General features: G+C 45.6%; 2 protein-coding genes across 5 annotated transcripts; both read right to left on the bottom strand.

The window, feature by feature from the left end:
* Positions 1–95: 95 nt before the first annotated feature.
* On the bottom strand, positions 96–6,867 carry kansl2 (KAT8 regulatory NSL complex subunit 2). Its single transcript, XM_086070335.1, has 10 exons — positions 6,808–6,867; positions 5,096–5,356; positions 4,012–4,184; positions 3,803–3,920; positions 3,429–3,592; positions 3,170–3,333; positions 2,879–2,969; positions 1,030–1,283; positions 755–949; positions 96–689 (listed from the first exon to the last, which is right to left on the bottom strand). Exons 2-10 carry the CDS (start codon positions 5,347–5,349, stop codon positions 645–647), a joined length of 1,458 nt encoding a protein of 485 aa, XP_085926461.1. The 5' UTR covers positions 5,350–5,356; positions 6,808–6,867; the 3' UTR covers positions 96–644.
* Positions 6,868–7,025: 158 nt separating this feature from the next.
* On the bottom strand, positions 7,026–14,231 carry ccnt1 (cyclin T1). Of its 4 annotated transcripts, none has more exons than XM_086069613.1 (9): positions 14,041–14,231; positions 12,345–12,426; positions 12,115–12,243; positions 11,744–11,804; positions 11,219–11,281; positions 11,088–11,133; positions 10,772–10,935; positions 10,424–10,494; positions 7,026–9,629 (listed from the first exon to the last, which is right to left on the bottom strand). In XM_086069613.1, the coding sequence occupies exons 1-9, from the start codon at positions 14,211–14,213 to the stop codon at positions 8,424–8,426; spliced, it is 1,995 nt and encodes a 664-aa protein (XP_085925739.1). In that variant the 5' UTR covers positions 14,214–14,231; the 3' UTR covers positions 7,026–8,423. The 4 variants fall into 4 exon arrangements, with proteins under 4 accessions (XP_085925739.1, XP_085925737.1, XP_085925738.1 ...); XM_086069611.1 differs by having other exon boundaries at positions 11,088–11,143; positions 11,220–11,281; XM_086069612.1 differs by having other exon boundaries at positions 11,088–11,140; positions 11,220–11,281.
* Positions 14,232–14,789: the final 558 nt, after the last annotated feature.

The following is a 14,789-nucleotide window of genomic DNA, read 5'->3' as shown; positions in this document are numbered from 1 at the left end:
AATAAATTTTTACCTGGTTATTCAGTCAAATGATTCAAAAATATATATTTTACAGTGACATTCCTACTACTAACTAACAATTAAATTTCAAAGTCTTCAGTGAAGCATTTTTTATTTTTAAATCAGAGGAAGGCAGAGCAGCCACCTGTAAACCAAATGAAGGAAGCTCAGACAAGATCAAGCCAAATTCCGGACCTCGTCCTGCTGAACCTTCCCGCACTTTTTGCGATTTCACACCCTATAATGCCACAAAGCTGCATCGACAAGGAAAGTAGTACATTTGTGTCTGGGAAGCATTTCAGTGAAAGCAAAGTTTGGCTTGTTAGTGCAACAAATCAGCAGCGTTTTGGCCGTTTAGAAAAATCATAACAAGTTTGTCAGGATATTCAAATGTTTTTGGGTCCGTTTGTAGCACATTTCCTGTTTAAATTGTGAATAATTATAACCATTTGTGCCAATTACTGGCAGCTTTTGGCTCGATCCCGATGCCCTGTAAATAGCAACCACCATTTTCTACTCCAATCAACAACAAGTTGAGTGTGTGCAGTTTTAATGCGAGTCGACAGGACCAATCAACAAGCGATGAACACTTGGAAACGACTCCGGTGGGCGTCCATCTTTTTAGAAATGACAACCAATCTTCTTCATCTGGGAGCATCTTCTTGGGCCGGCGCCGCCTCCGACGCCACCTGCAGGAAAACGAGGCCGGGTCATCCAAAACGAAGCGACTCGGAAGCGGCTCGCCCGAACAAACCTGCTCGTCGTCCGCCATGTCGCCGATGTCCTGCCCCGACGCGTCCAGGTCCACCTGATCCGGGTCGTCGGCGGTCAGGAGGTCCATGGGGGCCTCGGCGATGGCTCGGATGGTCTGGTCCTCCAGGGCCAGCGCCGTGTCAAACTGCAGGGGGGACGGGGGCCCCTGCATCCCGTCTCCCTCCACGTCCAGGTCCTGCACAACGCGCGGGCGGGCACGTCAAAAGACCGACGGTGGACAAACACTCGCACCCCCACTGATCCCGTTCAACGCACGTCGCTAAACTCCAGAGGAAGGCTCTCGGTGGGCCGCAGCTCCGCGGCGCTCAGGTACAGCTCTCTGGCAGCGGGGGAGGAATGCTCCTGCGGGGGGGGCTCCCGCTCCGGCCGGTACATGGGGAGCGGCAGGGGGAGGTGAAGCGGGCAGCGGGGGTCGTCCGACTGGCCCATGTGCACCGTACGCTCGCACGGGACGTCCTTGGTGCCAGGACAGCTTTTGAAAAGCACTTGGTTGCCGTCCTGGAAGATGTCTGAGGGCGACGCCGTCAAGGATCACCGAAGGAAACGCGGCAAGAGCCTGGCAGTTGTGTTGTGACTCCACAAACGGAGCTTTTTCAAAAAGGCAGGCGACAAAAGCAAACGCAATGATTCCAAGTGGATATTTTTGAGCGGACAACTTGAAGCTGCAATTTCAAACTTTCACTAACTTAATCTTGTCACATTTGCTAATGAAATGTTCTCGCACGAGCCGGCAGAAGGGACGATTCATTCGAGAGAAGAGCAGCGCAGTGTCCAAACAAACAGGCTGACGTTTCACACCGACTAATTACATTAGGAAGGGAATCGGCAATATTTCAGTTCACAAGTTCACATACCTCGGCAGAATTTGTAAGCTTAAAGAAAACGCGAGTCATCGGGCAAACGTTTGTTTTCCAGAGAAGTCCGAATTTCAGCTTGTAGGCTTTTTTTGTTGTGTGGTCCATAAAATCAGTCAGAAAAATTGGCAGAAATGTCATTTTGATTTATCACAAAAATCAAATCAGCTGGCCTGATTGATTGTTGTGAAGATTTTGACAATTTTACAGTTAGAGGGCTCTAAAAGATTCAATTATCAAATATATTTATCGATTAATCAATGAATTGCTGCAGAAGCAGGGTTGTTTTAGTTTGGGAATTTTCACTTTGATTTGAGTTTTTTTATTTAGTTAATGTCTTCATTAGTTTTCAGGGTGGTTCCGTTATTAGTTTTAGGTATTTAAAAAAAATGCTTCGTTTTAGTTAGTTTCAGTATTGGTTTTAGTTTAAAAATAAATGTGTATTACTTGTGCACAATATAAATAAATAAAAACACAACGGTAAAATGAAAACAGTGACACATTTCTTACCAAGCGTTGCATTTCAGCCGAGTCATTGCAAAATTGTCGCCTAGGAGCGACGTCATCTGAAGGTGCTTTTCTATTGGCTGCTGCCAGATGACGTCACTTGTGTGTAACTTTCAAACATCCTTATTCCAGTTATCAAAATAAATATTCTTAAAATCATCCCCAAAGACTAAAACGAAGGACATTTTGGCTTTAATTAGTTAGTTTCGTAAACGTAAAATGTAGTTTGTTAGTTTTCTTCTTTTCTTTTTTTTTTTAAAGCATTTTTGTTTTTATTTTATTTTGTTAACGAATTAGTTTTTCGAATTTTTGTTAGTTTTCAAGTCACAATTCGTGGATCAGTCCTTATTTCCAAACAGCTGCCTATCTGGCACAGATTCTGCCTGGTATGTAAACTTACAAGCACAAAAGCAAACAAACTTTTGTTTTGGTGCTGTGTCGAGTTGTTTTTCTGTCCACTATGACCCTTGACCCTAATGTTATTTTGACGATTAAACACGTCTTACTGTGCGCTCAAAGCCGTACCCTCATTGGGACACGGGCTCAAGTCATTGACGACATGTTAATGAAGCCAAAACTTTGTTCCTTCCAACTGAACTGGTTCTGCCTTTGGGTGGTGACGGCGAACCAACAGACCACAGGAAGGAGTTCATGTGGGCGCCCAATCAAAAACCGGAAGCTACTGCAAGCGACCGGTCACGGTGGGCGCCAAAAGACACGTTGCAGCTCTTTTGCGAGGATACGGACGACACAGTGGCGGGTGAGAGGAAGGCAGTGATTGCAGCATCGACTTCCATCCACCAGCGAGACGCATTTCTCCTGCGCCGCTCGCGCCTACAAAATGGCAACAAGGTCAATTTCAGTTCAGAAATTCACAATAAAACTTCAAAGCTGGACTTGTCCACCATTTTCTCCGACAGCCGCCCAAACAACCACATGCTCAAGCGGACCTCAACAGATAAACGCCACCCTGGCCTTCTTTTATCAGGAAATGCACATCTATACGACTTGATGAAATCAGACTTTGCGAGCACCTGGGCCGCCCCGTCGGTCACCGCCTGCCGTCGCTCTCTCAGCTGGCGGTGCAGCAGAGCCTCCACGCCGTAGCGCCGGCGGTAGCGGCGGAGAGCTTTGAGCTTCTTCAGGTTTTCCCTCTCCTTGACGGACAGGCCTTCGGGTCCCGTCAGAAGGCTGCTTCCTGTTTTCGGGAAGGAAAAAAAAACAACAACACGCAGTCGGGTCGGCGACGTCTGGCAAGAGGGGACGGCGGATCGGCGACGACTCGATATTTACCGATGGTTTCATGCTCGATTTTGCGGTTGTGCAGGTAACGGCGCTTCTTCTCCTTGAGCAGATGCTGCAGACGTTTGAACTGGTCGATGTAGAGCGACTGCAACCTGATGAGTTTCTCTCTGGTGAAGAGCGCCACCTCCTCTGCCGTGTACACGCCAGCGTGTCTGCAGAGGCGCACATGCAAAATGTCAGCGGGCGCCCAACCGTTCACGTTATAATCTGCGCCCGTGTTACGCCAGCGGCCGTACCCAAAAAATAAAATCTTTTTCAAAGGTCTTAGAGCCATGAGCGTATTATAGCACCAGCCCGTAAACTTCCCGCCGTGGCTCATGAACTTCTGGAGAAAGCAACAGGGGTGGGATGAGCCGTCTTACTTGAGAGGATCGTCATGGTCACTGTCGATGCTGTCCGCCTCGCTTTCGGGGTCTCCTCTCCATGTCTGGTCCAGTGCCAGCGGACCCTGTTCCTCCTCGCTCACTGGGCTGTCCTCATCTGGGAATTTTTTTTTGCATATATGACTAAGCACGCATGCAAAACAAAGCAGTGTATAAAAAAAACAACAACAACAAAAGATGACATTTACCCAGAATCCGGCTGGCTTCGGAGCGACCTCCATCAAGGCCGCGCGTTTCCGCGCGGCTGTAGCCGCTCAGCTGGGACAAAAGAGTCTCCGGTGACGGAGCCGCCGACGCCTTCCTCATCTGAGCACGGAGGGCCATGGCGTTCCTGCGCGCGTGCTCGGCACAGAATGTCATGCTTCGAATAAGAGAAGGGAAAAAAAGTGAAAAGGGTGTGAGAAAGCTTAAGTTTCATCACAGGCAATGAATAACTGCTGCATCATCGAGTGGCAGTGACCTCAGGACCCCAAAGTGAGTTGTGAACAGTACACTTGTCCCCATCAGATCATGGCAACTTTCAGATGATCAGTAATGCCAAAATAATACAGAGGTACCAAATAGTGGTGCGCTCAAAAAAAACCCAAAAAAAACAAAACAAAACTCAATTCTCATGTAGAATTAGAATAGAATGTAGAATCTCATTCAGAATCGATTTTAAATGTCCCAAAATCGATTTTATTTAAATTATTTTAAACAGTCTTGCCTTTGTCTGTGTGTGCCTTTATTTGGAGCGCTGTTTATGTTGTACCGGTTTGGCCACTAAGGGGCAGTGTGGTTCCACGCGGTCTAATACACTGTTAAGTTGTAGCCACATTAGAGAGTCGAAGGAAAAAGTCACGATCAAGTTATTCCAATAAAGTTGTTTTTTCCAGCGTGGAGCCATTCTGTTGAGTGATAAAAGTGCCGCGGGTAGAGCGCTAATTAGCGTAAGCGAGTCAGACTGGAGTAGATCAATACAATTCCTTGCACATCTATAGATTGAAGCAAAAATCATTGTCAATCAAATCATTTTGAATAAAAAAACGTTCTTAATCGAAAATCGATTCTGAATCGAATCGCAGGCCCAAAAATTGGAATCGAATCGTGAGACACTCAAAGATTTCAACCCCTTTTTGCAGCTCTAGTTGATGTTTAAAAATATATCCATAATATGTATGTAAACAAACATATTGGGTCTTCTACAGGATGTGGGGCTATTTTTAAACAAATACATATTGTTAATTATTCTCAACGTGTGCACCCAGATGAGCTTTTCCTGTAAGCGCTTACCCGTCTTTCCTCTCGAGTTTGGGCGCAGCATTGGGGCAGCGTTTGCTGTTCTTAGCGGAGACGTAATTGCACTGCTTGTAGGGGGCGCTCTTGTCCTCCAGGATGTGTTTGATGCAGAAGTCCAAGCCGTCCAGACGCGGCTGCGAGCAAGGCCGCTGTGTGAAGGCACACGTCTGAGCCTCCTGTGGACGCGCCGGCTGCTGCGCCAGTCGGTTGCGACTGCTGGGCAAGACGTGGATTCGGATCCTGTTCATTGTGACTCTGCAAAAGCCAACAACACGCATTAGAGGATAGCGCCCCAGGAAAATAAATAAATAAAATAATCACATTTATAGTGCCTATCAAGAAAGTCACGGTCGCTTAAGGCAGTGGTTCGCAACCTTTTTTCAGTGACGTACCTCCTGTGAATTATTTTTTGTCTGCAAAGTACCCCCTCCTAACTAGCGCAAAGCATTTCTGATTTGGAGGGGCAAGGGATTAAAAAATAAATAAATAAATAAGTGCTGCGTTATCGTTGTCTGGTTTATTAAACTTTGGAACTCTATTTGTATTCATGTGGTCACTTGAACTATTTGAAAATAAAAAGATAAGCAAAAAAGATATAATTAATTATAAATAAAGATTTGTGCACATAAAAATGATCATCAACATTGGGTGTCCTGCTTTGGGATAGTAAAACACTGTTCTCAAAAAGAAATAATTAACAGATTTTAAATCAAGTTTTCAAGTGATTGAAGGTGGTATATGACAAGTTTGGTCGAATCATTCTGGTATGGGGGACGCTAGGTTTTTAGGACACTGAAATTCAATTGCCTGCTGAATATAAAATTTATTTTATCAACGTTTTTTCTGAAATATTTATATTTATAAATATAATACAATTTCTTGACAACAGCCTATAAGCCCTGGGGGTAATGGGTAGCCTGGTAATGCCGATAGCATCTTATCTTCGGCGTCAAAACAAACTGAAAACCACGCCCAGCCCGGCGATTGACCAATCAGAGCCGTTCACGGCAAAATAAAACCAACAGGAGAGTTGCCGGTCATGACAAACTATCCACTTCCAAATAAAAAAAAGACCGACTTATCTCAAATATGCTGTGCACCTTTGAACAATTAAGTTTAACCGTGTGACGTTTTTACAGATGTTAGCACGGCAGGGGACTTTTATCACACTGGACAGGCAACAAACATAAGACGGCGTGAGGACTCGTTAATACTATTAATACTGACAAAGCAGGTAAAGTCAGAGAAAGTTGCTGTATTTTGTCGGTGGGTTCTTCTCGAGTGTCCAACCACGCCGTGTTTCGACAGACTGCGTCACGTCACTCTGAATGTGTGGAATTATTTTCATCAAAATGTACGCCAGACTTCTTTCCCCTTGTCAAATTTAATTTAATTTAATTCAATTATTCGCATACAACACTTTTGACATTTGGTTTAAATTCACTGTCCAGTACTGCATATATTTTGCCAGTTTGTAAATAAAGTTTTTTGTTTTTTAACCCAGCAATGCGTCATTCTTTGATGGCGGCGCCATCTTTGTTTTGAAGCTAATCGTAGCTAAGCTAACATTTGTTATTTTCAGCTTTGCAGACATCGCCTTGCTGTGCCCGTGAAGCAAAGTAAATTCTTACGGAGGGCGACAACCGTTCCCACGATAACAAGGAGAGTTGATCTGTCCATTTAAAGCGGGTAAATACGTTACGTACCTCTATCGTGGTGATCCACTGCAACCAAGCTGCCGAAGAAGCACAATGCGGTGCCGCACTTTTACAATGTCGAACTAGTCTACTAGAGCCCGCCCCACACGAGTTCCGATTGGTCCAAATGTCTCACTTCAATTGAGCGCACTTGTGTGAAAGGCTGCCAATCATTTGTCGAACAAAACGTGCAGTTATAATTAAAATGAAGAAACATTTGGAAAATCTTCCCTTAAAGTATTTATTGACTTTAATATGAAAAAAAAATACATTATGTAAAAACAAGTATTCACATACAACAGGTTACCTGGAGGAAGAAATCCCACTAACATGTCATTCAAGACCAGTCCTGCGTACATTACAAAAGTCCAAGATGCAAGAAAAAAAAAAAGCTCAGGTAAATAAAGTGATTTGCATTGCTGTGTTGCATGGCAGTTTTTGTTTTTTTTGACCCTATAAAGTTAGTTTTGCACTTGCTTTGCAGGTAAATTGCAGTGCAACCTATCAGTGCATTTACTCTAGTTACAAAATAAAAGTGACTAAAAACTCTGCAGTTCGTTTTTCGGTCATATCGTGAAGCTAATGTACAGAGTAAAATATATGTTAAAAGAGGTCATTTGTTGTCCAGCTGAAATCTAATTGTTGAAACACAAACGAATGGAGCAGACAAGACGATTGGTCATCTGCTCCATTCTCCTCACAAACGGGATCATGCTTGATGGTTAACATAACTTGGAGCTTAACAGGTTAGTTGAATGCACAATGCAAAAGGAGCAAGACATCAACTTTAACAGGACTACATCAGTCCAGCATCAATCAGCTCACGGGATGACGCTGGACTTCCACTTAAAAGGAGAAGAGAAAAAAAAACAAAAAAACAAAAACACATTCCCAAAAAGGAATGTCTACATGATAACCAGCCAACGAAAGCTGGTTAATCACTTGATATGGTCATCATAAATCTAAACATGACATGAAAAATTCTCTGAATATAACAATTCAAAATCTGCATCACTGTGTCAATATCAACACGTGTTTGAAAATGAGAATCTTTAACCCACAAAGTACACTTTACAACCATTTAAAACAATGACTGCAACAGTTGAAACAATTTAAAAAGACGTATAATACTTTTTTTTTCTTTCTTTTGTTTTTTACAAAATGTAAAAATATTTCATGTACTCTAGAACATTTTACAATCTTTCATTTACCAAATGAAGCACAGCAAACCCGTCTTTTTGGGTTAGGGCAGCTTTGGAGATGGACTTGGTCACGTCTGTACAGTATTCATTGTTGATCATTATGGTGGGGAAGATTAAAAACGAGTATCATTCAAAGATGAGGGGGTTGGGGGGGATCAATAAATAGTAAAACCTAAAATAACCTAATAATAATGGTGATGTAATCTAAAATCTTTAATTTGCTTTAAAATGCAGGATGGGGAAAATGTATGACAATCACAGGGGAAATAACCAAAAATACCTTCCCGGGGACACGGCGAAGCTTTTCAAGCCTTTTCAGTAAAAACAAACATTTTAAAAGTCGTCACACATCATGATGGTGAGCGAGGCCCATAAAAATATTGACTTGTAAAAAAAGAAGCGTGACAAACAGACAGCAGGAAATCATTTGGGTAAGGGCGGAAGCGGGGGAGGGGGGTCTGAAGGCAGGGGCGGAGGTCTGGCGTTGCTGCCCCGGGACCCGCCCGAGTACTTGTAGTCCCCGTATTGCGAGCGGTAGTCAAACATCGACGGCTGCGAGGGCTGCACCCCCTGCGCGCTCAGAAGAGAGTTCAACATTTCAAAAGTGTCTTGGTACTCGTTGGACTGGGCGCCACCCGCCGCGCCGTGCCCGTTGGTGTCCGTCTTGTCGCCTTTGGGGTGCGAGTAGCTGCCCGGGGGGTGGTGGGGCAGTCCCAGCGCGGGGAGGATGTCGGAGGAGGAAGACAGGGGCGGCAGCTGGTAGGGATTGCGAGAAGACTTGCCGACTTTGGAAGCGGGATGGGATCCCGCCGAAGGGTCCTGGGGGTGCGTCCTCTTGCGCGACGAGGACGAGCTCGTTCGGGACGAGTCACTGGAGACTTTTTTGCCACTTCCTACTGCGCCGCCGGAAGTAGACGAGTGCTTGTGCGAGGAGGAGAGGGAGGCGCCGCTGGAGGAAGGGTTGTGGTAATGATGGTGGTGGTGGTTGGAGCGCTCCCCCCTGTGCTTGTCCCTGCTCTTGCCCTCCTCAGCGGAACTCCCCCTTTGCTTGTCGGGCACGCGAATGCGCACTTTGATGTCCTGCTCCGCCCCCCTGGCAGCGGCGGCGGCGGCGGCGACCGGGAACCTCATTTTCAGAGCGCTTCGATCGTGTTTCTCCTTCTCCAGGGGGATTTTCAGAATAATTGGCGACGGGTTGGACAGGTCAGAGGAAGATGAGCCCGATTGCTGCTGCTTCTCCTTCCTTTGCTGCTGACCAATGAGAACCTGGGCAGCGTTGGCGTAGTCCCGCTTCACGCTGGCCTCCATGTTCTCCAACTTCCTCTTCTGCGCAGCCAGGACGTCGGCGTTCTTGGCGCGGTATTCGCTTAATGACACCTTGGCGGGGGCGTGGACCTCATGGTTGGACTGCTGCTCTGCACCCCCCTGACTTTTAGCGCCCCAGGTGGCGGCGCTGCCGGGCGTGCTCCTGTCGTTGTCCGCCGCCGAGGCGGAGGGCGGCGCCGAGAGGCTCATCAGGCCCGCCACGGTGCTCTCCGACGAGGCCATGGAGATCATGCTCATCATGGTGTCCCTCTGGTCTCCCTCCTCCTGGACCTTTGGCTTGGCCTTTGGCGTCTGACCTCCTGCCTGAGAAGAAATACGCGCAACAGTGACAGCCTGCGAAGTAGGGCTGAGGTGCCAATTTTTCATGGAAATTCATCAAAGTTGATGGGAAAGATTTGATTGGCTCTTAAAGGCCAGGTTAACACAAGAATGTTTTCAAATCTAAGGAGATTGTTTGTTACAGACATCACATAAGGAGAAAAAATATAGAAGACTTAGTTTTGATTGAAGTGTGTGTGGTGTGCAACAATTTCAAACGAGCACATCACACACACACACAAAATTCTGTTCCACCACTATTCTAGAATCTAGGTCTCTAAGGCAAAACATTTTGCAAGATCAAAGATGAGAAAAAAGAAAAGAGATTTAGCATAACACCAAAGAAGCCATAGACATCCATAAGCTCTTAGGATCCTTGGAGCGTATTTCCGAACGCACCCATACTGAGGGGATGAGGATTTTGGGGGCGACGAGCTATTGTCCATGGTCTCAGATTTTGTTAAACCACCACAAAAAATATATTAAAAAATAGTTTTTGTACTGGTTTGACTTAAACAGCAAGAAAAACCAAACAAACTGGCGAAGTAAAACTGCAATATATAAAGATACGGTCACAGATAAAAAAATTGCAAAACAGCAATGCCGCAAAAGATGAACCGTGATATAGCATGGGAACACTGTACAATATTTTCTTGGCAAATGGACATCAAAAAATCTAAAAGGCCAGTGCCAGTTTTGGCAGGACCGCCACCCAATATCAGACCCTAATTGCATCCTTTGTAAGCCTCCTGGCACTCTGGAAAAAGTATCTTACATACCTTCCAGTTGCGAATCCGTTTCAATCTGCTGGGCGTTTTCTCCAGTATCTGCAGGAACTCATGTGTGAGCTCTGAATATTGAAGAAAGGGGGGGGGGGGGGGGGGCAATGTCAGCTGGAGAGAATTGCAAGTCACACAGCCCTTCCACACTTTGACAGGATTGGACATTTTAGGGAATCGTTTAGGTCCACAAGTTGAAGTGGTCATTCCAACCAGACTCAGCATTTGGGGGAAATCTTGCCCCTCCACCCCAAATCATTGGGGGTTTACTATAAGGTGAAAAGCTCTGTGTGACTTTTTTTGAAAACTTTTTGCTCTTCTATAAGGAGATTTGACTTTTTTTTTTACCATCCAGTAGCTTGAGGGTGACTGTGGGGTCAACATATTCCCACCAGTGTTTGCCATCTGTAGACACGGGAATCTCCCAGTTGGACCACTTGCAAGCCAGGTGGATGCACACGCAGGCCACCACGGGCGGGCTGTATTGCAGGCAGAAGGTGGTCAAGTGGAGACTATGTGGCAGCGTGCACGTCAGGAGAGCAAGAAAACGGCAATGGGAGGAACAAGGAAAGAAGAGGGGAAAATACAAATTCAGTATATTTGGCTTGAATGGAATTGTGTTTGGAAAATAAAGCAAAATAAGACACATGAACTAGGAATATACCTGTTGGTTGCCATGAAGTAAGATGTTTGTGCCAGGTCCTTACTTGCTGAAACAACAAGAGAAAAGAGAAGCACACTTAAAACCTGAATGCGTGCCCCCCAATACGAGCTCAAGTGTCTTTTGATGCTCACCTCGAACAAGCTGAGTGCACTTGACAACATGCGTGTGCGGATGGTCGATGGTGATTTCAAACGCTGCAACAAGAGAGGACACAACAAAACAAGGATGAGTCGGCCGCCAATTGCGGTAAAGGCGCGCTCTGACCGGACGGTACAAAAATCAATCCTGTGTTAGCCCAACATTTGCATGGGGTCTTCCACTAACATTCTGACCTAAACAGAAAAACTGAAGGTTTATTGACTGGCTTTGATGGCACTTCATCTTAGTGCTGTTTTTTCTCTCCCTTGGACTGAATACACGGAGGGATTCAGCAGACGTTGTCGGCTTCAAATGAAGAGACATTGTTTTTCATTATTATTAAAAAAAAAAAAAGGAAAGGTGAGATTTCAGCGTCTTGGTGAGACATGAATGCGACTTTGCAGTGTTGCCAAGTGCGTGCGACGCTTCTGTTGAACAAAAGTCAAAAGAGGTTACTAGTTGAGAATGACAGGGAGGGAACATCAAGGGAGCCGGCCAGACTTTCCTTCCCAACTTACCCAAGGTCTGGAGTATTATGCTCTCAAGAATGACCAGGTCTTGGGCTTGTTGCAGGTAGGCCTGAGGTTGAGAGGACAGGCACATTACTCAGTGCAAGGCCGCTATCCGTCCGTACACAAGATCAGCCGGTCATGCACTTTTGCTTTGGCTAATATCAAATTATCTCGACGGCTTCTGCAGGTGATCTTGACAGGCCGACTTTCTGCCATCCATCTTTTAGAAAGGCCGGATGACCGCAAGTCAAAGGTTTGGATGTGCTGCTTAAGAATCAAATATGCAAACCTTTGCCAAGGTTGATTCAACGCAAACCGGAAGTAAAGGCGGGAGTGCGCGGGTGCCGAAGGGAGATGCTCGAGGAAGTCAAACTTACATCACTGCGTACGTCCGGCGAGGGCTCCTGCGGGTTGAGGCAGGCGTGGGCCACCTTGATGACGTGCTCCAGCTTTCGGGGCTGCTCTTCAACCTTGGCGGCCAGGAAAAGTACCGCAGGACAAATTACCTGAAAAGACAAACCCCCCCGACCCCCAAAAATTTCAATATTCAAGAAGTGCTCGGCCCCAATCGGGCAACATGAAAAGGTGACACAAACGGCATACTCACATTTCGGTGGAATCTGGTGAATGATTGCACCATGTAGAAGCGATGCATGTACACGATGGCTGTATTAATTGTAAGCTGGGAACTAAAATGTGCTTGCTAAGGTAAATTGTGTAAACATTTGAATTGCATCACATCAACTTGCAAGGCTTGCGCACCAAACAATAATATCATGGATATATACTCGACAAATGGCCCTCAACATTACTTTGAGGCGAGAAAGGCCAGTCTCCAACCTCAAAATAACCATTGCTTCTGCCAAATCAAATCAATCTGCACACATATTTTAGACTCACTGACGGAAGTTGTGATGTTACATTGACCCACCATGATGGCTCATGTAGCTTCCAAGGCTAATTTTATCAACACTATCAACTTTAAATCCCTCACACCTGTGCTAAATGTATTCCTTAGAATGTATATTAATGCATGGAGCGTTTGTTTATTCTCAACTTTTTGTGTGTGTTTTCTCTGCATGTTAGAGTGCCAAATGCAACCAGACCCTAACACCTCATCAGCAAACTGTTTGGCTCATGACCATTACCTTGTCTTTTGTAAACATGGGCCTTTGGCTTTCTAAAATGCTGTAGTGGGTTCAGCGGTTGCCCCGAAGGTGCTACTTTATTCCTTCACGCCACAGGTACAAATAACAACTGTAACTTAAAAAAAAAACTGTATGCAATTTCTTGCAGCCAGTCGGGAGTTGTAAACGAGCTATTTTGTTTCACGTGTTGAATTGAAGAATTTAACGGTTCTGCAGTTGTACAACTTGATGTAGAATTATGACGATTTTCCATTCAAAAGTACTGGACTGATATTGCCTAAGGAATCGGGAAAAATCTGAAAGCAGTTAAACCGTAATACAGCAGTCTACACATCATCCTAAAATAACCAAATCACGGCCAACCTGCCGTAATCACGGTAAAATAGCCGTTTACGGCAGGCCAAGAATATCTCACTTTGGCAACTGGCCAATTCACCGTTCACGGCAAAATAACGCTAGCAAGAGAGTTGCCGGTCGCGGCAAAAATAACTACCGCCTAAACATTAAAAAAAAGTTATGCTAGTTTGAAAGTCGGATATAAAAAAATTAAAAGAAAGAAAAAATAACGCGTCGCAACTCTGCATTAAGACCTTGGCCAGTTAGTTTAAATAATTTGAATCGTTTTTTAATTATATATCCGGTAAATTTCATGCAAATCAACGAACCTGGTGAACTGTCCGCACATAGCCAATGCAGTATAAAAAGACCAGTCAATGTTACCGCGTTGCAAAGAAAGACGAATCTTCCTCAACTTCACTCGTGAAAACCTTTCGGTGTCACAGAAAACAAAGTGCACATAAAAGTGATGTAAAATCTTCTTTCAGCCAAAGGGAAAGTGTAAACGTTCCCAACAAAGTGGAATTCCTGCACGAGCTACAGCTAATGAGAACGTGCTAACGGAAAGGCCCGAGGCCTAGCGGCTCGGCTACTGCCAAATAAAAAAATTCCGGTGCGTCAGTACACCATAACCCGCATGAGACGAACGAAAACGTGTCGATAAGCACTCTCGCTGATTCGGGGGAGGCAAAGGAATGCACACGAGAAGCAGTCAGGAAGGACGCAAGGAAGCTTCACGAGCCGAACCAAGCAAGAGGCGCTGATAACTCGGCTAGCCGCTAACGAGCTAAGGCGGCTAACGCGGCGGCCAAAAGATACACATTAAGCCGCTGGCCCATGTCCTGCAGCAGGTTGGCCGCCTGTTGTCTGTACGACAGCTCCTTGTCCGGGTCGAGCCCGGCTCGTCGAGACGGGTTGTTTTCGATCTCTTGCCGGCTGTAGTACCATTTGTTGTTACAGCTTGCGGGGGGACAACGAAGCGAAGCCGCCATCACCGACGAGGGGGACTTTTAAAATAGGGGTTACGCACTAACCCCGGAAGCGTTCAGATAATCGGAATGCCTCACTTCCGGCGCTTAGCTCAGCTACGGCAGTAAACGTAGGAGACCTGCAAAATGGCACTTTATTTATTTTTTTACACACATGATCGCTTCGGGACTTGGCCAAAATGACCTTGTCGGAATGGATGTCCATCGACTGAGCAGCACTGAAATATGGGGTTCCGCGTTTGTGCCAAAAAATGTCGTCATGCCTACTTTAGTGTTGTTGTCTAGTGAGTGTGTGACATGACATATTTCTGTCTTTATCGTATATGGAACGTGCTACTTGTATTATGCAACTTGTCTCTGTAGTGTCGTTGCTGATTGATAATGGCTGGAGAGAGGGACAGAGAAATGACAAATACCAACGATACTTAACATTATAGCCGATACCTAACCGAGTCGGGGTGGGAAGGGGCGAGGGTGCGCTTTCCTCTCGATCGCCAGCAGGTGTCAGTAAAATCAAGGATGGGGTTCACCTTATTCAGACAGTCGACACCGCACACCTGCGGTTCTGCACCCGCGGAT

The sequence above is a fragment of the Leptonotus elevatus genome, chromosome 2, assembly GCF_054856555.1.
Source record: "Leptonotus elevatus isolate MCC_2025b chromosome 2, RoL_Lele_1.0, whole genome shotgun sequence".
Lineage (NCBI taxonomy): Eukaryota > Metazoa > Chordata > Actinopteri > Syngnathiformes > Syngnathidae > Leptonotus > Leptonotus elevatus.
Note: the sequence above shows the minus strand (reverse complement) of the source record. Positions and strands in the feature narration are given on the sequence as shown.